The sequence below is a fragment of the Gavialis gangeticus genome, unplaced genomic scaffold, assembly GCF_001723915.1.
Source record: "Gavialis gangeticus isolate Ggan-Ray unplaced genomic scaffold, GavGan_comp1, whole genome shotgun sequence".
NCBI classification, from domain to species: Eukaryota; Metazoa; Chordata; order Crocodylia; family Gavialidae; genus Gavialis; species Gavialis gangeticus.
In genome coordinates, this window is record NW_017729023.1 from 6,286,468 (window position 1) to 6,312,312 (window position 25,845).

General features: G+C 44.0%; 1 protein-coding gene across 3 annotated transcripts in view; it reads right to left on the minus strand.

Annotated features, from left to right (window-relative positions):
* The window catches only part of SLC4A4 (solute carrier family 4 member 4), a 363,621-nt gene that overhangs the window by 89,602 nt on the left and 248,174 nt on the right, over positions 1-25,845 (minus strand). For all 3 annotated transcript variants that reach the window (XM_019516767.1, XM_019516766.1, XM_019516765.1), the window contains exons 8-11: positions 20,667-20,754; positions 18,600-18,754; positions 17,811-17,924; positions 14,518-14,692 (exon numbers count right to left, since the gene is read on the minus strand). In XM_019516767.1, the coding sequence (XP_019372312.1) occupies positions 14,518-14,692; positions 17,811-17,924; positions 18,600-18,754; positions 20,667-20,754 (532 nt within the window). The remainder of the gene's footprint in view (positions 1-14,517; positions 14,693-17,810; positions 17,925-18,599; positions 18,755-20,666; positions 20,755-25,845) is intronic.

The window sequence follows — 25,845 nt, forward strand, 5'->3', positions numbered from 1 at the left end:
CTCATCCAAGTAGCTGATCAAGATGTTGAACAATGCGGGCCCGCGGCCTGAGCCCTGGGGGACCCCACTGCTTACATCCCTCCAGGCTGAAAATGACCCGTACACTACCACTCTCTGGGTGTGGCCCTCCAGCCAGTTGGTGACCCATTTGACTATGTAGGTGTCAATGCCACAGTCCCCCAGTTTTTTAATGAGAACGGGGTGAGAGACAGTGTTGAAGGCCTTCCTATAGTCCAGAAAAACTACGTCCACCGCTACCCCTGCATCTAAGGATTTGGTGACCTGGTCGTAGAGGGCCACCAGGTTGGTCTGACAGGACCTGCCTCTAATGAACCTGTGTTGGTTGCCCCTAAGCATAACCTCCCCTGCTGGCCCCTCGTGGACATGTGCCAGGATAATTCTCTCAAAAAGCTTACCCAGGATTGAGGTAAGACTGACTGGCCTATAGTTTCCTGGATCCTCCTTCTTCCATTTTTTGAAAATGGAAACCACATTGGCCCTTTTCCAGTCCTCTGGCACCACACCAGAGCACCATGAGTACTCGTAAAGCCATGCCAGGGTCCCACAATGACCTCTGCTAGTTCCCTCAGTACTCTGGGGTGGTGATCATCAGGACCAGCTGATTTAAATACATCCAGTCCCTCCAAAAGTTTCCTGACTAGGTCCTCACTGACCCTAAGCCTGGGTGTGCCTCCCCTGGGTCCTATGGGGGTTCCAGTGAGGGGGGTGATCCAGTACCTGCTCAGAATAATGGAGGCAAAGAAATTGTTAAATAGGTTAGCTTTTCTTCATGCCTCTATAGTGGTAAAAGTGAGCTGGATCATTATTCCTGAATGAAACAAGATTGAAGTTGCAATGGCTTTACTAGACTTGTATTGCTATAGGAGCACGTGGATACTACAGCTGAATTTGTAACTTGTTATTAGGTATCATTCACTACAGATATAATTGTCACCTATCTTCTTACATTCTGTTACAATCTGAGAAGCAACAGTGAACACAGGACCATAAGATGTCACATTTTGTCATCATGTGATGCCACAGACATTTGTTCAGTTTCTCAACACTTTAAGCTAAAAACTGAAGGTAGGATACTGCAGTCAAACTGTGATTCCTCTCCCTTTCTTGTGTACTGAAAAAATTTTAAGCCCTAGTAGACAGGGGTAGGCCTAAGCAAGTGCCTACATGCTTTGCCAGTTCTGGATCTTAGTTAACAGATCTGCTAGTGAGGCACTTTCCTGACTATAACTCAGAATGTAGTCCAATAAGAGTTCCTGACTATATAGTTAGATAACATACAGACTGACCCTTATTCCTATGTATATGTAACTACAGGATCAGATCTATTATCATGATGGCTATGTACCACTAACAGGAAAAATAGGAATTTTTAACTCCAGTTTGATTACTCAATTCAGCAGAAATTTATGTGGTGTCAGGCCCCACCCCAGCCCAGCCAGGTCTGGGACTCTCTGCGGTCTGGGGGAGAGGGGAGGGGGGCTCCCACTGCTGGACACAGGCCAATGGTGCTCGGTGTGCAGCAGGCAGCCCACAGCATTACCCATCTCTGTCCTCAGCACAGCTTGGGGGGGGGGGCATGGGCCCTTTGGGGCCTCTGATGGGCTGCATCCAGCAGTAAGAGCCCCCTGATGCTCCCCTGGATGACCAGATACTCCGAGACCCAGCCGGGCCAGGGCCCAACCCCACGTGAGTCCCGCTGCTGCACTAAGCTGTGCCCACATGTGGCCAGCTGCAGCAAAGCTCAAGGTCCAGCAGCAGCCGCCTGTGCCCTGTGCAGAAATGGGGGGGCAGGTGCCCCAAGGGCTTCTGCCGGGGTACACTCAGCAGCAGGAGCCCCCCCCCAGGATGACTCCCCTGGGCTCCAATCTTCCCATGACCTGGCTGGGCTGGGGCCCCACCCACCCTCCCCTGCTCCTGGCTGGGCACCATCCATCCCTCACTGCAGGGGCCTCAATCTGGTCTCCACCCCTTCCCTCCCCCTCCACAGACCGACCAGCTGGGCTGGGGAGGGAGGGGAAGGAAATGTGCTCGTACATGCATGCACATGTCCAGCCCTCCCAGCCCAGGATCAACCAAAAGAGTCTCCACAATCAAGCTGTCCATCATGATCAACCAGTTAGGGACCACTGGCATAGAGCAAGGGTGCTCAAGCCCTGGCCTGTGGTGGCCACCAGTATCTGGGGGAACATTTGTTCACCAGAGCACCCCAACGGATAACGAGGTCAAACAGTCATAAACTATTACAAGACCATTTCAGGCTGGACATAAGGAAGAATTTCTTTACTGTCCGAGTCCCCAAGGTCTGGAACAGCCTGCCATTGGAGGTGGTTCAAATACATACATTGAACACCTTCAAGAGCAAATTGGATACTTATCTTGCTGGGAACCTATGACCCCAGCTGACTTCCTGCCCTTTGGGTGGGGGGCTGGACTCGATGATCTTCCAAGGTCCCTTCCAGCCCTAATGTCTACAAAAATCTATGAAATCTATGAAATACAGCCTGTGGGGCTACCCATGGGTCACAAAATTTGGTGGTGGAGTGGTGGCCACCTTCTCCCCTGCCAAATTCCCAAACCCCAAACTGTAACCCCCTCCTCTGCAGGACTGGGACACTTTCCCCTACCTGCTTCTGAATCAGAGCTGGGCCATGCTCCTTTCTCTCTCCATGGGTCCAAATTGGAGCCAGACCATGTCCCCTTCCCCCACAGGGCTAGGTTGGGGCCTGACCATAATCCCTCCTATCCCCATCCCCCACAGCCCCAGGCCACATCCCTTTTCTTCTCTGCAGAGCCAGGCTGAGCCCTGGCCATGCTCCCTTCCCTCTCAACAGGACCCATTCAAGCTCCTTTCTCCTGCCAGGCTAAACTGGGGCCAACCTGCCCTCCCCCCCCCCCCGCAACACACACACACACACACACACACACACGGCACCCACTGTGCCTAACCCAGGCACTGATCAGGAACACTGGCTCAACCCGGCCCATGGACAGACTGGGCACTGCCAATCCAGCCCACCAGGCAAAAAGGTTGAGCTCCACTGGTTTAGAGAATACTCTTGGTCTTCTCCATCTTTAAATACCAGTGGCAAATCATAAGTAGCTGCATTTTTTTAAACCGCTGAACCACCCATTCCTGCAAGTTACTGAGGCTATGAGCAATTCCAATGGAAAACTCATAGCAAAGACTGCAAGAATTTGTAGGGACACTCAGGGCAATTGTTAACGTAAGGCCATTTCTCTCAACAACAAAAAAAATGGTATTTATATAGGTTGTTTCCTCCTCCCTCGCTGGGCATTACTCACAGTGAGCTCATTCACAGCCAACAGCCTGGATGGATTCCAGTGCCTCTGGAATCCCTTTTCCCCTACATTCCTTAAAATGTCTGCAGCTAAGGATAGTGCATTTTAAAGAAACATTACACCTTGATGTAAAGCTTAAAGAACAGTTGGAAAGATCAGTTATCTCCCCTGGCTAGGTCCCCATGATAAAAAAAAATTATTGACGGAGAGGATTCTGAGTATCCACCCTAGAAACAGTTATATAACCATCTACCAGAAACAAAAGGCATAATTTGTAACACAGTATCCAGCAACTGAAAAATACTGTTTTCAGAGGTGACAGATTACTGGAAAATAACTTTTTAGAGCCAGACCTTCAACTGATATAAATCAGCCTCATTCCCTTGGAGCTGATCGGTATACACCAATATATACCAGATGAAGGCCAGTCCAAGCTTTAATGCTTGTAATACAGAAATATACCTCTAGAGATGACCTTAACTTTTGACAAATGTGTCTTTTTTTCTCTTTATTTATATAACAGAGATAAACAGAATCTCTCTGCTCTGAAGAGGCTGTTTCTGCAGCAGCTTCTACACCTTACCAGATTTGGTTTTGATAATAAAAGACAGCAAACTGCCATGTTCATAGGTTTCTTATAGAAAATAAAGACTTCTATATACCAACTTAAAAATGGCCAGTTCAGGAACTTAACATTTTTCTGGTATTTTCAACAGCCTTCCATGTTGGCCTGGACTCTGATCCCAGTTTGAGTCAATTACCATTGACTTCAGAAAGGAGCAGAGCTGGGCCAACATATAAGTGTTTTTCAAAATCCCATCACATTACCTGATGCTAAAAGAAGATCTGAACATACAGAATGCTCAACTAAGATTTTGCTAGTGAACAGGGAAGGGAGGCAGGAGCATATAAAACTTCCAAAGCAACGAAGGGAGCTGGTAAACAGAGTTTTACCTCTCTTTGCTGTACCCTGCAGAATCCCACTATTTCTCCAATGCACACAAAGCCCTTTTCAAATAATGCAGGTTATCAAGTGAAAGCTGAGGGTGAAATAAAGCACACCAGGAGACCAGACTCTCTATAGTGAGCATTTCCATATTATGTTTAAGGAAATCTGGGACACTGTCACCTCCCCACACCCAAGTCATCAGTACTGCTGGAGGCAGAGACAGGCAAGCAGGGGCATGGGGCACAGTCTGGCAGGGAAGCAGAGTAGCATGGTGTACCCGGCAAGCAAGTGGGCAGGCACTGCTGAGGAGCAGGCCCCATCTCACCCGCATGTGCCTGGCCTGGCTCTTCCTGAGGAGCGGCTGGAGGCAGGGGCCAGGCTGCGCTGGGCACCATGCCACTCTGCCTGCCTCACTCTGATGCAGAAGCCTCTGACCCACCTGCCTGGCACAACATGCTGCTCCACCAGACTCTGCCCCACATCCCTGTTATTCCAGGACTTTTGATGCAATTTTCACCAACCAGCCAGGATGCCAACTTGGCTTACGAAATCTGGGACTGTTTTGCCCAAACTGGACATACGGTCACTGTGACACAGTGCTTAATGCACATCTGTCACTTTAAGAGGAGATGAGGCTGCAGTAAGGGCTCAGGTGGCAATCATAGGAGTCACTTGATTGACAAGGGGCTGGGCTATCAGCATATAAGCTCAGGGCCTGAATTGGTTGAGTAGTCTAGCCCTGAGAGCACAGGAAGTTTGTGGATGGGATTTAGGGGTGGAGGAGGCTCCAACAAGCCCAGGAATAGGTACAGAGGCATGGGAGCAAAGCCAGAGACCGTGAATAGGGCAACCTGGAGAGGGGCACAGATAGGGCAAAGAAGCCCAGAGACCAGGGCCAGAGGGCTAAAGCCCAGGAGGGGGAAGAGGTAGGAGCCTGATTGGGTAGTACGCAGTGCCCAGGAGCAGTCTGAATAGGCAAAGTGCCCAGGTGGAGAGTGCAAACTGAGATCCTGTGCTCATGAGTAGCTGTAAGAGGTGAAGTGCCCAGGTGGAGAAGCCAAACCTAGAAGCTACAGGTAGGTGAAGTGCCCAATCAGGGAGGCCCAGTCATAGGGACTAAGGCCATGGCCCAAGAGGGCTAATGAACAATATGATTGATAATGCCTGCGATGCATGGGCATGATGTAAAGGGCAGTCAGAGCCATGTTATAAGCCCTTAAGGTGAAACAGACATCTGAATGCCTACATGAGATCGGGGATCCCTGGAGCAGCCTCCCTTTCTAAAGAGCTAAGAACAAGGTGTGGCAGGTGAGATGAAGAGGAGGAAGCCAGACGAGCGAGGGCAGAGCACAGGCTGAGCAGCCACCGGGGCATCGCAACCGCCCCTGGGATGAGCGTTTGTTAGTCACACTATCTATAGCCCGCTAATCCATCAGTGGATGGCATTCAGAGAGAGTTGGGCTTGTGGTCAACACCAAATTGGTGAAAGAAAAGTTACATAACTGCAGCTACCAAAGGAATATCAACCTGGGCTAGCATGTATAATATGGCCTCTTTTGATAAGCCAGAGTTTCAGCCCTACCAAGCAAAAAGTGTTTGCCCATTTATTTTTGCCCTGAAAGTGAATGAAAACACTGACAAGAGAAAAATCAAATCAGAGATAGAACAGCTCAGAGTACTGTAAGAAACATCTCCAAAGCAGTTATAGAGACAGCGGGGAGGACAATCTCAGGCTGTTTTCCTATAATAGATATTCCAGGCTTTGCACTGAGGGTGAGGCCACTTTTGATCAAAACAGAAATCACATCTTGATTCAAAGACGCATATGCTCTTCTCTTGCTTCTCTCAGCCAAAGCTATCGGTGGTTCCAATCTTGCAGTATCTCTTTTCTCCTTTGGTTCTTCCTCCTTGCTGCCCATACAAAGAGTGAACGTATTCCCAAATAAACACAGATAGGCAAATACAACTCTCAGATAGGTCACTGGCCACTGTGTGACTCAAAGCTAACCATAGACAACCTGGGTACAGACAGATTATATCACTATAACAATTATACTGATATCAGAAAGGAGACTGATATAAGCTATTATGTGATAACTGTTACGTCTGTCTGATTCTGTAGTGGTGCAAGCATAACCAAACCACTGCAATTTCAAGCTTGCTTCATTTAGGGTCAAAGTTAGAGTGACTTATCTAAATTCATATTGCTATGGGATCGTGCAGATATAATAGTTACCAGAGTTGATATGCATTCCTCAGTGTCAGTCCCCTCTCCTCTTTTAAACCACTTAAAAGGTACTTTTATCCATGCTCCCAGAGAACACACCCAGTTTTACAGGAGGTAAGAGCCTGAAGTGTTTACCTAGTGCTTAAGTTGTTTTTGTACGAGTACATGCACACAACAGTCTGATCATCAAAGCCATGGCTGTGTCCTCACTGGATGGGGAAGGGAGATTCAACTTTTCCACTATTGTGTGCTACTGAAATAAGCAACTTGAGAGAGACCAGGGGAAGAGTCAGACACTGGGAATACATTCTCCAGTGTAATGACTTAAAGCAACAAACAGCACTAATCTATTTCTTTCCCTTTCCCAGTGAAGAGAAAGAAACGGAACTAGTCCCGAGTTAAAGAGGGTGGCAGACTTGTTCCATTCAGTTTGTGCACTGGAAATCAAGCCACAACTGACACCATCTACAGGTAAACTCAGCATTCCATACTAGAACTGAGATTTCTATACACTTTCAAAAACCTGGAGAAGGTATTTTAAGGCTTGCCCATACTCCCTAAAGATACATTGGAGGAATCTTATTAACAGCAGAAACACTTTGGGAAGTAACACAAGAAGTAGGACAGGATGGCACCTTGGAGACTAACTGATTCAAAGAGGTATGACTGGCATGAACTTAGAGACTAACTCATGGCATGACCTTGGAGACTAACTGGTTCAGAGAGCTTTCACAGACAATAGTGATGGAGCCCCAGTATCTGAGAAAGTAGGTTGTTGCCTATGAAGCATTATGTCTCTCTAAACCAGTCAGTCTCTAGGTGCCACCCTGACCTATCTTCCCTTTGACTTCAAACTAATATGGTTAACCCACCTCTCTTGCACCTGGGGAAGTGATATACACTTCTGCTATAACAGCATTTTTCTAACAACATCCTAAATCCCCTTTGTGACTTGGTTGGGTGCAAAATTAATGTAGAGGGACAACTGATGTTACTACCACTATGTTGCCCAACACTCCTCGGGGCAGGGATAGTAGCTGATTCTATGCTAGCTGTCCCACCAATCCTGCCACTAGAAGGAATACAGTGGTGGAAGAAGACTTAGAAAAACGGTAGTTCAAACAAAACTACACCATATATGAATGCTATGGTCACTAGATCTAGAGCAGTGGAGACCAAACTGTTTTGCAGAAGTGCCACAAATCACCCCTACACTGCCTCTCTGAGTGTCATTCCAATCCCCTTCCCCCTGCTCTGATTTCTGCTTCCTAACCTGTGTCCCTAACTGATTTGCTGCTCTACTTTTTACTCCCTACTCTATCTGCCACTATTCCACCTCACTCCTTTCTGATCTGTTGTGTGGCACACACAAAGGCCGCCCCATGCAACTTTTGGCACTCATGTTATAGGCTAGCCACCCATGCTTTAGAGGATGCAAAGGGGTGAGAGACACATTTAGAAGTTAAATTCACAGTCTTTGAGAACAAATATCAGACAGGCAAGAAAAAGAACATTCCTGGGACTTGTTCATGACTTATTTTTTTGCTTCTTCTGGAATTTGGTCATCAATTGTTACATTTCAATTATGTTTGTTGAAGAGCCGCTGGGTTTCTAAAACAACGTATTTAACTACACTGTACCAACTGATGTCTTTTTAAAAATAAGAGTAAGTCACTTTGCACTTAAAACACACATGGTGTCTTTGTATATTTTGCCTTTCCTACAGGGTGTTTTTTCTGTCCCAGGAAGAGAAAGGTCCTAGCAGGGTTACCTCCAATGCCAGGTAAACAGCAGAACAATGCACTAAATTATTTTCTCTCTCCCGTCTCGTCTTTTTCCCTTTGCACCTTCCCTCGTGTGCAAAGTCTTGGCACTCAGATTCTCAGCAATGCTTTTGAAAAACAAGATTCTCATGTTCATTAAATGATTTCCAGATTCAAAATCTGAGGAAGGCAGTATGTTCAAATAGGAACACTGAAAGGTTCATAGGGTTCTTGGAAGAATAACTTTTAACACAGCATGGCAGATATTAAAAGAAATGTATTTATACACCATTTTCTGCACCTGGCAGTTGCAATATTGTGAGAGATAACAAAATGTTCCTATTGGGCAATAAAGACTATCAACTATTCTTTTGAAAACCTACCCTGTTCTATTGTCACTTTGTTTCAATGACTCACAGCATGGGCCTCTGGAGGCACGGGGTTGTGTAAGGAAGGGGCAGCAGCAACAAGTAACAGACATAAACCTTTTGTGAAGAAAAAGTAGACCCAAAAGTAGGCAAGAATGCATAACAAGGGGATATAGACAGCCCATTAACTGCAGCCCCTCAGCAGCTTTCACCAGTGGGTCCTTATGGAGGCCCAGGAGATAACCTTCTGCTAATGGAAACCTCAAAGAAAAATGCCAGGGAGAATTCCTTCCCCAACTCCACTCTGAAAAAGCAGGCCTTAAGTTGCTGCATTATTACCCACTCCCCATCACTGTGGCAGTACAGTGAACTTAGGCAAAGCATCTCAAGTGCAGGCTTCTCCATGTGTCCTTATTGAATTTCAGGGCAGGCAATTCTTTTTGGATCATTTTCTATCTTTTGTCCTTGAAGGGTGTGCAGTCTACTGTGGTGGTTGCTGCACTGCTTATTCCAGAGTTGTTATATTGCTTTAGAAACACCCTTCAGGTATTTGAACCCTGTTTTCAAATCCCCCTCCTCAGTCTTCTTTTCTCCATATTAAATAATCTCATTCCCTCCTTTCCTTGTAAATCAAGTTTCCTAGAAATCTAATAAAATTGCTTGTTCTCCATTGGACTCTGCAATTTGTGTGTGTCTTTCTTGAAGTGCAGTGCCTGAAACCGGACACAATATCCCAGGCAAGGCATTACCAGTAACAAATACCATATTTACTCAAATATAAAATGATTTTTTTTCCTCCAATCAGTGTGGGGGAAGAAGGAGAAAGCTCCTCATTTTATATTTACATACAAGGAAACCCCATTAAATACATTGTCCATCATTCAACTGCTGCCAAAAGTGGCCTGTGTTTAGTTATGGAAACTAACTATGAAGCTGCTTAAATGAAGCTAACACAGGACATAACTATAAATCACATGGCATACTGGGCAAGCATACTGCTGGGAATCTACATTTTTTTTTCTTTTTCTTTTTTTTTTTCCTTAAGGAAAATGGTTCGTGTTCCAGGTCAAATTAGCCAGATCAGTTTCCAAACCTTTGAATCACTCAAGTACCATATGTGGCCCTATTACAGACAAATATCCTCCATTCCAGTTTTCAGCCTGGGGCTTCAGATACTTCCAAATCTTTTGGCAGGCATCCTAAATGCAGGCCCAAGCCCAGAGGCTTTGGTTTCAGATTCCCCCAAATTTCACTTGCCCTCAGCTGTATGGCTGCAGGAGCAAGCTAGGGAGGAACCTCCCATTTCCATAAAGTCAGCATGTAGCCAAGATCCTCCCACTGGAAGCTGGCCAATGGGAACCTAGCTATGAGGTTGTCATAGGGAGTCCCCATGCAGACAATGGTGCACTCTCCACTACACAGTGCTATTTTAATTGCATTACCTTAGTCATGGTATTTCCCTTGGGAACCTACCACTTTAAATTATTATTTTATTTTTGAGGAAATTTTTTCAAGTCCCAAGTCAAATCACCCAAATCAATTTCAAATCCGTGTGAATCATTTAAGAACTATATGTGACCCTGCTACTGGCAAACATTCTCCACCCCCACCTGGGGCTTCGGATACTTCCAAATCCTTTGGTGGGCATCCTACATGAGGGTCCAGGCCTGGAGGGTTGGGGTACAGATGCCCCTGAGTTTGCTTGCCCTCAGCCATAAGGCTGCAGCAGCAAGCTAGCGAGGAGTTCCCCATCTCCCTAAAGTAAGGATGTAGCCAAGATCCTCCCACTGGAAGTTGAGTTGGGAGGCTAACTATGAGGCTCTCAAAGGGAGTCCTGTCCACAAGCACACAAGGGTACAACCCTCCACTACACAGTACCATTTTAATTGCATTACCTTGGTCAGAGCACTGGCCCCTGCCATGTTTGTGATTTTCCCCTGCCAATAGGAAAACCACCTTGATGGTCATGGTATTTCCCCCTGAGAACCTACCACATTTTTTAAACATTTTTTTTGTATCCAAGGCCAAATTAGCCAAAACTAATTCCAAATCCAAGACCCTAGAATCATAAGTGGCCCTACTACCAGCAAACATCCTCCACCCACACCTAGGAATTCAGATGTTTCCAAATCCTTTGGTGGGCATCCTACTTGCTGGCCCAAGCCCAGAGGCTTGGGGTTTGGATGCCCCCAAGTTTTGCTTGCCCTTAGCCATAAGGCCCTTGGAACAAGCTAAAGAACCTACCACATGGATAGGTTAATTCAGGACATCTGAATCAGATATATAGTAGTACCCATTGAGAGCAGCCTCCTTCAGCACTTACTCTTTTGAAGTCATGGTGAGCCACTATGTTGCATAAATTTTGACTTCTGCTTCACTTCCACAGCTGAGCAGTGCCTTTCTTTGCACTTCCAATGATTCCTGTTTCTACACCAGCCTTAAATGTTTGGCAAACATTACCAAATAGCCCCTCTGTCGCCCCCTCTGTCAGCCTGGCACATATGATTATTGTAGCCCAACCCTCCATGAGGTGAAGCCAAATCAGGTTACCCGATGCCTTATCCGCATATAACATTTTGGAAGATCCCAAGACTCATGACAAGAATACCCAGTTCCAATCATGAGTTGGGAGGGGGGATGCTAATTAGCGGATCCTTTATGTGAGATTTCTAGAGTATACACAAATACTGGGCAGAGCTGAGCTGTGGAGTTACCATGGCTTGAAACTGTTAATTCTGGTGGAGCTCATCCTACTGAAATATATGGTAAATCATGAGTCTTTTGGCTTTGGACTGTCATGCATAAATCTGTCTATTGAACTGTGGGCCGGCACCCATATGAGAGTCTACAACAGCCTCCCAATGGGACGATCTCTGCTACACAATTTATGGTGATGGGGGACTGCTCTTGGACTCTCCCTCTAGCTTGCTCCTATGGTCTTTTGGCTAGGAGCAAGAGAGACGAGGGGGCATCTGAACTCCAAGGCTTCCAGGCTTGTGGCTTGCATGTAGGATGCCTGCCATGGATTTAAGAGTATCTGAAGCTCCAGGATGAAAAGTCTGGGACATAGGATACTTCCAGTGGTAGCATCACACAGACTTGAATGACTGAGGTCTTCTCAGTTGAAATAATTTGGAACTGATTTGGCTAATTTGGCCTGAAATGTGGAATTATAATAATAATAATAATAATAAAAAAGTTTCTACTACATGGAAGTAGGTACAAAGGTGCTGCTTAAAAGTGTATCTATGAAGTACCTGTGCTAACATTGGCAGCAGTTTAAAAAATGATAACATTCATCAATTCTGGATGAACTAAATTACTACAGGCATGTTTATTTCAAAGTCAGTGTTTTCACATTTGCCCCGCACTTCCATGTACTCAGGAAGAACAGGGTCTGCCAATAAGGGGTGGGGGGAGGGGCTCCAGGGGGAAAAAGCATGGGTCACTGGGTCACAGAGAGCAAGAGGGCCACAGGACCCGCCCCCCCAGATTTATTTTCCCTGCTGTAGCTGGGAGATGGACAAATTCGAGGCGAACCTCCAATAATTAGGTTCTAAACCTGGAAAATTAAAACTAAATTATAAATTTTCCATACACAGAATCTAATTATTGGGGGGCTGTCTTATATTTGTATAAATACAGTACAGTGGAAGGATCACTTCCCTTGGCTTTCAAGTAATGCTCTTATTAATACAGCCCAGTGTACTCTTGGCTTTTTGCAACAAGAAAACACTGCTGGCTCATAATCAGCCTGTGGTCCCCTGAAACCCCTAGGTCCTTTTCTGCAATACTACAGCTTGGCGAGTCATTCCTCAGTGTGTATCTGTGTATGTGATTGTTCCATCCCAAGTGCAGGACTTTACATGTGTCCTTACTGAATTTCATGCAATTAATTTTGGACCATTTTTCCACCTTATCAAGGTCATTCTGAATCCTAATCCTAATCCTATCCTTCAAAAAGCATCTGCAACTCCACTCATCTTGGTGTCATCTGCAAATCACTGAAGTGTGGCTTTAATTCCATGTTCCAAATTATTAAGAGATATTAAACAATACCAAACCCAGACAACTTTCAGTGGCCCAGACCCAGGGCATTCTCATCTTCTATTTCCCATTATCAAATTGATGTATGGACTTACCAGGAGGTCAGCCTTTGAAGTGAATGTAGAAAAGAACAAAGTCTGATGAACTGCAGGCTGATTAATTTTATTATGTAATTCATGAGGGGAGGGAAAGTTAGAGCCCACTATGGGTAGCCCTTTTTCTGTATTTGTCTTTAACTAAACCTATAGTATGAACATAACTTAGGGCGCGTGTACATGTTGCCATATGGCGATGTTGCTATGGCACTGTGCTTTAGTGTTTCCTCTTAGAAATACTAAAGCACAGCACAGTACAGGTGATTACATTGCCATACCAGCATGTTATACTGGAGGAGGGTGCCGCTACAGTGATGTAGCTGGCAATCACATGTAGACTCACGTGATCACTACGTAGGGTCCTTAGGCACTATTATGGTAAGTTAAATTCCTGGCCAAGCCCTCAGGACTGTGGTACTGACATTAGTTTCCACTGAATCAATTATTTAAAAACAATCTGTTTTATTCAGTTTTAAAAACCCAAAGGAGTATTTTAAATGCTAACTAAAGAATCTACCAAAAGCAGTGGTATCTTATAGACTAGCTTAGTCTATAAGAATCTTAGTTTATAAGGACATTTATACATGTGCTCCACAAGGTGAGGGCACTTTAATTAGAAAAGACCAGAATATCACATGTATCATCATCCCCATGCTGAAAAATGGCAATGGAGACACTTTAACTAAAGCTAACTGAACGAGCTTTAGTAAAAGCAGTCGCCCCCACCATTTTCAGCACTGGGACACTGATATGTGTGACACTGGAGTCTGCTGGAACACAGTAATTACCATACTTCACCAGACTTGATTAATCAAGTATACTCTGATGCGTTGTAATTACAGTGAGACAGAACAGCCTTGATGCACATGTATAGGTGTCCTAAGTTGCTACTCTGCTCTACTCTCTCTGCTTAACTGCAGACTAACATGACTAACTACCTCTCTCCACTAAGGAACCTATAGTAATGTATCCTTCTTGTTCTGTTTCTTAGAGCAGGGGTTGTCAACCAGAGTTTTGCTGCTGGGCATGGGGGACCCCCCTGTGTCCCTCCCACTTAGGGAACTCCCTGCTTCTTGACCGGCCGCCGGGGGTACACCAACCAAAAGAAAGGTTGTAAACCCCTGTCTTAGGGCATTGAGCCAAATCATGAATCCTTTGCTTTCATCCTTACTCATACAAAATGCCCATTGACTTCAGAGAATTTCTGAAAGTAAAATAAAGATTCCAGGATTTAATCCTATCATCATCATCTTTACTATAAAATTAATAATTCTAAATAACTGGCATTTTTTCTGCAGTGTTTCACACCACTGTGTGAAACACTGCACAGCAGTATTTTTTTTTTAGATAGGCCAACGTCCAAATGCCATACAAAGTCAGCTCTCTTATGACATTGAAAGTTTGAATCAGAATTACTGCATCTAATTCAACTTAAACAATAGCAACATAAAAGCAAGCAAGTATATTTGAACAGCTCCAATAATTTTTTATATAGAAAGGGCAATGATCCTACATCCTTTCTTCTCTTTCTCCTATTTTTCAAATACCATCTAATATAAATGCTTGCAGTTTCTAACAGAACAGAAGCAGGCATAAAAGCATAGTCAATTTTAGTTATAGAAGCCATATAAATCTTGTGCTATGTAATCAGTCTTTGTAAACTGTCCATCAGCTTCTATCTTACTGTAGATGTGAGGAAGGGGATGTGGACCAGTCTTAACTGTAGACTTTTGAAATGATTGCTAACCTGCATGTTGTCTGTAGCATCACCCAGCAGTCCTCCAAATGTGATAGCATTGGTTACTGTGGCCAGATAGATGAAGAGAATGGCTGAAAGTGCTTGGATATTTAAAGCATCATAGAAATCACTGGCAAAGAAAGGTGTTTTCCTCTTTATATCTTTGAATAAGCCACCACAAAATCTGAAAAAATAAGGTGAGCAAGAGAAGAATCATGTAAAAAGCAGTGAAATAATATTCATCCAGAGAAACAATAAACCAGAAACATCACCAAAAAATGAAAGGCTATGCAGTCCATCTGAAAAGATATGGATAAGGACCTATCAAATTCATGGCAGAAGTGGGGTGTGCTGCGGCATCTTTAATCTTGCAGGGCCCTCCGCATGATTGAGCTCCTCCACCACTGATTGGTGAAGGGGCTGCACTTGCAGCTCACTTTGGATTGGCAGAGAGGCAAAAACTGATGTTTTAAATATGGCATCGTTTTTGCCTCCGGCTGCTGACTGGCTGCGGGGCCCCCGTGTCCCCAGTGCTTGCTGCTGACCCAAGGGGAGGCAAAAACCATGGTATGTTTAAAATCATGGTTTTCGCTTCCCTGCCAATCAGGAGAGAGGGGCGGGGTCCCTCTGCCAATCAACAGCAGTGGGAAGGGGCAGGGGCACACAGGGGAACATGAAAGACTTGCATGTTCCCCCGCCACTGACTGGCAGAGGGGACCCACTGTTCCCTCCTGATTGGCAGGGAAGTGAAAACCATGCTCTTAAACATGCTATGGCTTTTACTTCCTGCTGGTCAGCAACAAGCATTGAGGCCACCCGGGCCCCTCAGCCAATCAGCAGCTAGAGGCAAAAAGGGTGCCATATTTAAAACAGCAGTTTTCACCTCCCTATCAGAAGCAAGCTGTAAGCATGTCCCTTCACCAATTAGTGGTGGAGGGGCACGCAGGGGAACCTGCAAGATTAAAAGTTGCTACAACACACCCTACTTCTGCCATGAATTTGGTAGGTCCCTAGATGTGAAATATTGGTCATTTCTATACATGGGATAACAGATCTGCTGAATAGAAAAATGGTTCAAATTTGTAACCAGAACAAGAACTGGCAGTACAAAATGTACGGAAAATGGCAAAGGCTGGTCATCGGTGTATGCCACTTCCTTCTTTCAGATGACAGTGGAGCTCAACTTTGTAGGGACAGGGAGCCAAAATGGTTCTTTTAAACACCCGAAAATGGAACACAATTTGGTTTATAGGAATTCCACCAGGAGCGTTCCACAGATAAGCAGGTAAGCAGCTTTCCATTATTAAAGGTGATTTTGTCACAAATACTCATCAACATCAATCACCCTAACGTCCGCCTGGAAAGCTAAAGTCTTCCCTCTTAATCTCTCACATAATCCATCTACAACTCTCCCTCACAGGCATTACAACCACAGGGTTAGAAGGGATTTCTTGGCTCATCTAGTTCAACTCCCAGCACAGATGCAGGATGTGTTGTTCTGAAGCCATCTCACATGGTGCAGTGTGCGCCATCTATCCTCCACGCCACATATTCACTGTTACAAACATTGCATATTCCATTCTTAAGCAATCTGGACACTGAATATTAAGAGGTGTAGTGGGCAGTCACACCATATGCTCATTTCTGCAAACACATTCCTTGCCATTCATCGCAACTCTAACTTCAGGCTCTGCAGTTATTTTTTTTTTTTAAATGGAATGTTTTAACTTGACCAATACCTTGACAATATCAAGTCTTGGAATCTCAAAACACTTTACAAAGTGTCATGGCAATAAATATTAATAAAAGCATGAGACCATAACCTCAAAACTTGAAATGTTACTCTTACTTCCCTCTAGTCTAGAAACACTGCAAGTTGGGTAAGAGAAGGGGATATCTAAAACTTTTCTAAACTACATCATCTCAATCACAGTAAGATAGTACACTGAAATTAAGTCACTGCACTGTGCCCTATAGGGGACTGCTTCTGCATTTTGGTAAAACATATTGACTCTGTGTCAATCCTTTGAAACAATGGACTTACTTGGCACAGAACCAAAGAAAAAAAGAGGGAATTCAGGCCTCATTTATCACAACTTGCTCTTTTTCTAGTTTACTCTTCTACAATCATGGGAATTTTTTGAAAACAGAATCTGTCTTATGAAAAAGTTACAGGGTTCTTTAATAAACTTTTTTATAACGCGACAACAACTGAAACATTTTTACAAGTCCAGGTGCAAAATGTAGCTGCATTTTAAACATACATATCTCATAACAACTACAAGGGCAGTGGCCAATACTTTCAAAGTGACATATAACGTTGGGTTTCTCCATTTTTTAGTGCCTGATCTAATATACCTGGAAGGGGAATCTGATTTACAGAGGTGAAGTGCTCAAGACCTTTCAAATTGTCTTAAGTAGACATCTAAAGCCACAGGTCATTTCTGAAACTCTGAGCTACTGTTTAAGTCAGCAGCCTCAAACATATGGCCTGTGGCCCAGATCCAGCCTACAGAGCCCTACCATCTGGCCCCCAGTGCTGTCACTGTGTTTGATCAGTCCTACGTACATACCCATGGCATGGGCCAGTGTGTGAGCTGAATCTGACCCATAAACCCACTCTCTCTCCCCCATCCCCCTCTCCCAACATAACTGATCCAGCAACTGTTCCAGCTGGTCTAGGACTCCCATTGTATGTGGTGCGGATCCCACTATGGCTGGAATAGGTGCCATGTGCAGTGCAGTCTGGCTGGAGCAGCAGCTATGCTGCACTTGGTGGCCACCCCAGCTAGACTATACTACACACAGCTCCCACTCTGGGATATGCACCACACATGACATACACTCCAGCCAGTCTGGGACCTGCACTGTGTGTGGCACTCACAGGCACCTTGTGCAGTACAGGTCCAAGACTGACAGCAGGTGTCATGTGTGGTACAGATCCCATAGCTGTTGGGACAGAAGCTGTATGCAGCACAGTCCAGCTAGGGCAACCACCACATGTAGTGTGGTAGCTGTGCTTCATGCAGCACCAGTTCTGGCCACATACAGTGCAGGTCCTGAACTCACTGAAGCAGCTGCCAATCATATATGTTGGGGGAGGGGAAGGGGGCAAACAAGAGGGTCCATGAGTCTGATCTGGTTCATGGACTGGCCCCAGGCGCCAGATGAGTTTGATACCCCAGATTTAGGTGTACCAGAGAAACAAGTAATATTCCACAAGGGAAACACACTGAAGTGTGGAAAGGTTCAAAAACACCAGTTCCTCAGGCTGCATGGTTACAGGAAAGTTTGTCACTGACCTGCCAGTTCGCTGTAGTTCTTCACAATCACCGTGGCCACCACCTCCATGGCCCCCATCGTGCGGCGTGTCTCCATTCATCTGTACATTCTCACCACCTGAATACATGTTTTTCCTAAGCAGTAAGAAAAAATGAAGTGAGGAGTCAATGTAGCAAACAGCAGGTTCACAGAACAAAACCCACCTCGTGTAGCCATCACACAATGCATATGCATGTCTTCTTCTGTGTTGACAAAATGGTGGCATGTAAAAGAATGCTGCTGCCACACAAGGAGCTGGAATGGCATGCTGAGGGCAAGGGGTTAACTCACTGAACATTGGAAGCACTAAAACAAAATCCCATATTGAGCCTAAACACAGTTACAAATGCCTTATTACCTTAGAACGAGCTTTTTTTTTTGTCCACATAGATTGTTGGTACAAAGGCAACGATGTGGAAACATTTCCCATGAGACTCTTAGCAAAGACCTGAAACTATCTATAGCAGAAATCAACAGTCTTAGACAGTGGTGTCAGACAATCTTCTAGCAGAAGAAAATGGTGGAAAATTTAATGCAAGAGAGATAAAATTCACTCATCTGCTTTGCTCTGCTCCTCTCCATGCCCTATTTACATACTCTGCTCATTAATTCTCATTGACCTGCCCATGCTATGGCCCACAGCGATGTATGTTCAGGTGTTCAGCCAATCCGATCCTGGATATTCCCTTTATTTCCCTATAATTAGCACACCTATCTCAGGACATTCAACTCCATTCACTGACACAACCCACCCTGCTGCAGCCCATTACCTTTTATCAGAGGAGGGGAGAGACTTGGGGGGCTCTATCCTGATAGCTGGGTCCCACTCCCCAGGTGGAAGCACAATGACTTCATCAAGAAACTCATCAATTCCAGCAATCAGGTCCTGCCTGTCTTTGGCTTTATAGGCAATGTCATGAAACACCTGCAGAGGAAGCAAGACTCTCTGTAAGGCTCCATCTCCAAGAGTTCAGAAACAAACAAGCAGTTTTCCAAAAGAAGTAAAAGGGTTGTATAAGAAATAAAAGACCCAGTACATTACCAAATAAATAAATATGTCAGTGCTGCTGGTGATAATGACATTTTAACTCTCAGAGTAGAGCAGGCCAAAATATTGAACAAGAAGGGTTTCATTTGAATCAAACCTTGCATTAAAAATAACTTTAAAAAATAACTGCTTTTAAAATTATAAAATATCTCCATTCATCCCCCCAATACATTTTTGATAAACAATGAGTTTCAGTAGAGTTCTAACAATGCTTTAAGGAGAGAGGTGTGCAGGGGGAAGAGAGGGAGCTGTTAAAATTCTGCCAAAATTTGTCAAGAAAACAAAACAGGGTCAGTTTTTTAAGCCTGCAAAGCAGAAACAATATAAACACTTTCATTTCAATTTTTTAAAATAATACATCTTCAGAACAGTTCTGCTGATGAACAAGCCAGTCAGTGGAAATGCAAATGGCAAGGTGACAGCCAGTAGTTGAGATACACAGAGGAAAAAAAGATTCCTAAAACTGATTTTTTATAAATATATGTCAAAGATTTCAGTATGAAAACTGGGGCAGGAGGTGAGGTGCAAACTAGCACAGGGAGGTCACGGGAAGAAAAAGGCATTTATAGGAGGAGAGGGAGGACACTTGGGGCACAGAAAAAGGGGTGGTTGTTTATAGCAAAGCGGATAGAATAATGAAATCATAGAGGAGCTGGAAGTAGTCAAATAAAAGTACCATATTTACTCACATACCACATGCACTTTTTTCTAAAAATTAGCCATCTAAAATTGGAGTATGTGTTTTAAGCACACAAGCTGATTCCACAATGGAGCAGAGGTATGGGGGTGCTAGAATGGCTACTTGGGGCAGGCTTCCTCTCAGTCATGTGGAGGTGGGGTGCAATCTGTCGCTCATCCAGAAGCTAGAGATTTAACTCTATCAACAGCCTTTACCGAGTGATAGGAGCTTTCGACTGAGCAACCAAAAGCTGCTACCAATTTGGCAACAGCCGTAAGATGCTGACACCTGTAGCTTTGGACTGAGCAAGCAAGGGAAGGAGAGTGAAGCTGACAAATAGACTGCCTCTGCTCCAAGAAGCCAGAATTCAGCTGTGACTTTAGAAAAATCTTTTTTCTCCATTCTGCCTTCCTAAAACAAGACGTGTGCCTCATCTGGGAGCATGTGCTATGCAAGAAATGCAGTAAAAGTACTATAAGGCAACAGTTGTACAGAGCTGAAGGCACACATGGAGGAGGGGAAAAAGTTTTGACTTCATGTGGAAAGAAAGCATTATATTGCATGAGTGAGGGCAATTATTAGCAAGTAATTACAAGTTACAAGTGGATAATATAAAATTATTAGTTAAATAAAAGAGTGGTTCTGGGACACTGTGCAACACAAAAACAAGAAATGCTGGATGTAACCCCTTCCACAACAACTACCTGTTCTGTTGTTGCAGGTTACCTGTGATCTCAAAACACAAGCAAAGAAAAAGCTCTGTAGAGGAAAGTTGAAATGTTATCTCAGTTGTGTACGAAAGAATTACTGTTTGCAAGGAAATACGGCAGAATTACAGGTACTTTCTAGTTCCATAGGTTTAGAGAATTACAAAGGGTACATTATTATATCATTGTGTCAAAAATTGAATTATAAAGACAATCAAAAGATGACATCTCATTTGTGGATAGGTTTTCACAGTCATGCCATAAGCACATATAGCCCAACGTACTATAGAGAAAGATGGCACCAACAAATTTATCACATAGCGAAGGAAAAGGAAAACTACCATTTAAGACAGTGAAAACAACAACAAAAACAACTGTACATGGCACATGTAAAGATGCCTACCTCATCAGACATCAAAGTGGCAATGGCTCGACCAATCTCATGATAGGATTTAGCTTTGCCCTTAGGACCCAGCAAAATGAACAGAAATCTGACCAAACATAAATAGATTGTTACCATTTAGGATAGTAAACTGGATCATTTGCTCATACATTACACTATAAATTTGGCTACAATACATTAAAAGGAGTGAGCATGGGGATTTGGCTGTAAAGAATTATATGTTATAAATAAGAAATGTAAGAGGCTATAAGATCAGTTTCTCTTCTCTTGCAAGACACGCTTTCACAAGACAGGACACAATCAAACACTAAAGCTGGGTGTTTCAAAAGTTTTTAGCATTGATCGAAGTGCTCCCAGCAAAATCAACAGCAAAGCTCTCAGAGACGTCAGTGACTGTAAAGTTAAGTTAGCATAGAGTGCTTCTAAAAATCCCACTTTAAATACATACTAATGTAATTGTACATCAAAAGGGCCACGAGGAAGATACAGTTTCAGCAGACGCATCTACACGTGCTATTAATTTGACAGAATACACTCTGGTGCAGTTCACGCCGGAGTTTATTGCTCCCAGGCACGCTGTTTTCATGTGCACCTAGGACTGCAGCATGTTGAGCTGGCAGGAGGCCTGGGAGTCAGCCTGCCAGACTGAGCCAGTTCTGTCCTGGCTTGACCAGCTGCAGGGGGGGGGGCTGGGTCATGAGGGTGCTCCAGTGTGGGAGTTCGCCAGCAGGCAGCCCCACACTGAAGCACCCTCGTGATCCAGCCAGCAGTGTCAGCATCTAAATAACACTGACATACGATAGCAAACACCTCATGTAGACGCACCCAACATGTAGTAAATACAAGCAAAAAATGCATGTGATATAAAAAATCTAGGAAACACTGGAAAATCCATTATTATTTAAAAATGTAAAGATTGATCTGTGGGGTACTAAACAATCATGGTTTGTCATGATCCCACTGGAAGCCTTGTACCCTCAAAAGCCAGGCCACTGAACTCAAGAGGAGTAAAGACTGGCATTGTGTCAATAGCTTACCCAATGTGCTTGTTTTTTTAAAATACATTTATTTTCACTATTCAAATTTAATCCACTACCACATTTTTCCTTCAGTTACACCCTGCAGGCATGTGGTGTTCACATGGGTTGGAAGGCATGAATGAAAGGAGAAAATGTTTCTTCTGGCTTTTCTCTCCAAAGACTTAAAAAAGTACCATGCACAGCCAAGCTCACATCACATCTCAATTAACAGGCATATTCTCTGACCCACTGGCACCCCACAGAGCAGATCTATATCATCTCATTCATGAATCAGGTGCAGACAGTTAATATGATATTCTTCAAATGCTCAGAGACCGGGAAATACGGGACCATATTTACTCACATATTGCATACACCTTCTCCCCCCCCGCACACACAATAATTAGCCATCCAGAATTGGGGTGTGCGCCTTAAGTGAGGAAACTGATTCCCATACTATAGTGGAGGAAAGGTCTTACAGGGTATGTGCTTCTTACAGAGTTATACACAGAAGGGGTAGAGTCTACTCCTTAGCATCACTCCCCCCTCTCCTTGCAGCTCCATAGCTATGTCTTTATCCCCGCCTCAGCCACTGCTAAATTGGCACCAGCTTTAGGCTGAGCAACCAAAAACTGTTGCTAATCAGCAGAGGCTATGAAAAGATTAAACCTCTAGCTTTTGGCTGAGCAGCAAGGAGAGGAAGTGTGATGTTGGTAAACGGACCCTGTCCTTGGTCCATGCAGCCAGCATTCAACCATGACTGGAAAAATCTTTTTCTCTTCACCCAGACTTTCCCCAAACAAGGTGTATGTCTTATTTGGGGATTTCAGGTATGCAAGAAAATACGGTGCTTACTTGACCTATAGATACAGATCAAACATAGCCCCCACAAACTTTGTTATACAATATTTTCTTGCATGCACCATGTCCCCTTTCATAGCACACATTATTTTTAAGAGGAAGGATGAAGCACTATATATATATATATATATATATATATATATATATATTCCTCGCAGAAACTGGTTTTCAGTAACTCAGGAGCTGCACCTACTGGCAGCCCCACATGCTAGATGGGGCCTACCAAATGAGCCAGTGCACTAGGTATGACACCACACCGGCTCTGAGTGGGTCCATCACACTATGCAGTCTGGGGCAACATGCCATGCCTGACTCAGGACCCTTAGTGCAACTCCACAGTCTGGCTCCAGGGCCACATGCTGGGTCCTACCAAGTGAACCAAGTCCAACTCTGTGCATGGTTCAGGACTATGGGCCAGGTCTGACCTGACACACCTAATCCAGCCCCATGCACTGGCCCCAGCTGCATGCTGACCCCACGTACAGGCCCACATTATCCAGCAAAAAGAGCCCTCCAGGGGTCCAGAAATTTGGCAGTAGGGGAGTAGTGGCAGCATTAATTGCCATGGCTCCCATACAGCTAAATTTCTGAACCTATAGGGATCTGGTTTTCTTGCAAGTAATGTGCACACCAAGTTTCACCAGCTTGTTTTGGTGAAAAAAGTTTAGGTTATACGTAAGAAAATATGGTATTTGTTTTGGCTTAGGCCATAAACTGAATCCTATACCCCTAGACCCGTACCATATTATATTAGCAAAGCTTCTAGTTTCTTTTTAATTGGAGAAAAATGTGTTGCATTGTGGGATGATGTGCCGCATCACACCACCCACACCATCCTTTTCAAAATCCTAAACCCTCCCATAGATGTGACTATAACTGTCCATCTATCACTGCCAGCAAAATGGCCTGGTCAGATGGGGTACTAGAGAATAGGGCATAGTGGCAGGCAGGCATTCCAGCCAGGAAAGGATGATGTGTGAGCAAGGCAGTGAGGTGTGTGCATTTGCAATGGGAAGAACCATTAGGAACAATATTATGAACAGTATCTTTGAAACCACCTCATTCTTCTTCCCCAACTCCTCACAAACCAGTAGTCTAGCAGTATTCAGAAACATGCCACTCTGTAGTTGATTATTAGTTCTTCATTAGGGATGAATTGTCAGTAAACTTCAGAATCCAGACAGCTACTCTTGTGAGAAGGAAAACTATTAAGTCAGCCTTTAAGCTCTTAATAATTTAGCTAAACTGATAAATCCTAGCCTCCATTGCATTTTAGCTGAGGGTACATAACAAACTAGCTTACAGTAAACCCTTCCACTGACTTCACAGCTATCCATCATGTTTTTCAAAAACATCAGTTTACATGGGATTACATGAATATATTTTTAAACTTATACCTACTGTAGAAACCAGTGTCTATGATATTCTGAATTAAATCTTTACACGAAAACTTAAGTCAACTATTGCATATTGATACTACTTTCAATAGCACCACAGTACAGAATCACAGAAGATGGGGGAGTATTGCTCTTTGCCTTCACTGCCCTTGCATCTGTTAATGCTGATGCATCTCAATTTAAGGCCTGTCCACACTTAAAAGGGCTTAATCAGAATAGCTGAACCAGGAAAGATATAACAGCAAACCCTCCTCAAGGATGACAGAGCCCACATTACAGAAAATTTAATGTCCCAGTGGCCAAATCTACACACGACGCTGACTGAGCAGTAGCCCAATACTACTGTGCAACAGTGTCACATGGCAACAACTATGATACAACACTACTGCGCAGTAGTATTAGGCTACTGGGCAGTCAGTGTCATGAAAAAGACATTCATCAGCACTACTGAGCAGTAACTTGGGTTACAGTGCAGTCATTTAATACTGGTTTGTACAAGTACTAAATGACTGTGCAGCAATGACTACACAGTCAGCATCTCATGTAGCTACTATAGCTTAAACCAGTTCCCTGAAGCTGATTACAGGCAAGACTTTGTGACCCTTCCTCATACCCCTCCCCCAGTATTGCTATATCTCAGGGAACCACTACCAACCAACAGGCAGCAATACTGGACATTGGGGGTGATATCATGAGTCATTCTCCCTGCCCATATGAAGAAACATGCAGCTGTGGAGAGCAACATTTCTTGAGGCTATGAGGAACACCCATGAATCTGGTGAGCAATTCCAGATCAGGTCGTGAGCCATGAGCATTGGATCTCTGCTCTTAAGTTTCTGTCAGGATAACTGTATCAGTTAGGGGTGTAATTCTTTTCATACTTCTCACCACGTCAGCACTGCTGAAAACTTTTCAGTGCATGCTAATGGGAGTCTGACACCAAAAAAGATTTGAGGCTGTGAGCTGAGGACTTTTAAGGGTTAGGATCAGCAAATTCAGGCCACCAGTGCTGTGGTGCCAATGCACCTGTCTCTGCTGTGGGAATTATTTTATTTTAAACTAGATTTAGTGCTGCTAAATGTCTCCAGACTGCTAGTAGGACATTTAGAGCAGAGCTAGGTATGGATAGTGGGAAAAAAACACCTAAAAAAAAAAACCCAACAAAAAAATCATTCAAACTGTGTACCCCACCTACAAAGGATTTGGGCCACATGCTAAGACTGGAAAGGCAGTTCAGTCCCTATGCCCAATCCCCACCTTCCCTATGTTTCCCAAGATGGAAGCCTTGTTACTTGTATCAGCAGCTTTACGATATGGCAATATAGTCTACAGGAAAAGGACTAAGACCATTGTGTAGACCAGATAGTACCATTCAATGCCACTCTCTCCTAAACTGCACCATACCCAAAAACTTTGAGATGAAAGGTTCCTTTAGATAATTTCCAACCTGGTGCCTCTACTACATGGAAGATACAAGGCAGCCAAAGTGTTTACAATTTCCATTAAATTGGGAATTAATTAGGAGAAAAGCCCAGTCTTCAGTGAATCTGCTATGCTATTCTGAACTTGAAGGAGAAATACTACACACCCCACCACCACCGCCACACGCACACACCTCCTTAAAATCTTTTGGAAAACACTTATCCAAAGAACCTGAAATTTGGCAAGAATCACAGTTTGCATTTCCTAATACTTGGGTGGTAAAATTTTTGTGTTATTTACTTTTCAATTTAAGAATTGTTCCAAGATGATCTATAAAACTACGTCATTACACAACTTCTTTATAGGATCAGCATTTTTCCTATGAATACGAAAGAGAATTTAACACCTATATGAAAAGCAAGCAGTGCCCCTCCCTCCACATCCACTACTTTTCTGCCTAAAGGGAGTCAAAATGCAGTG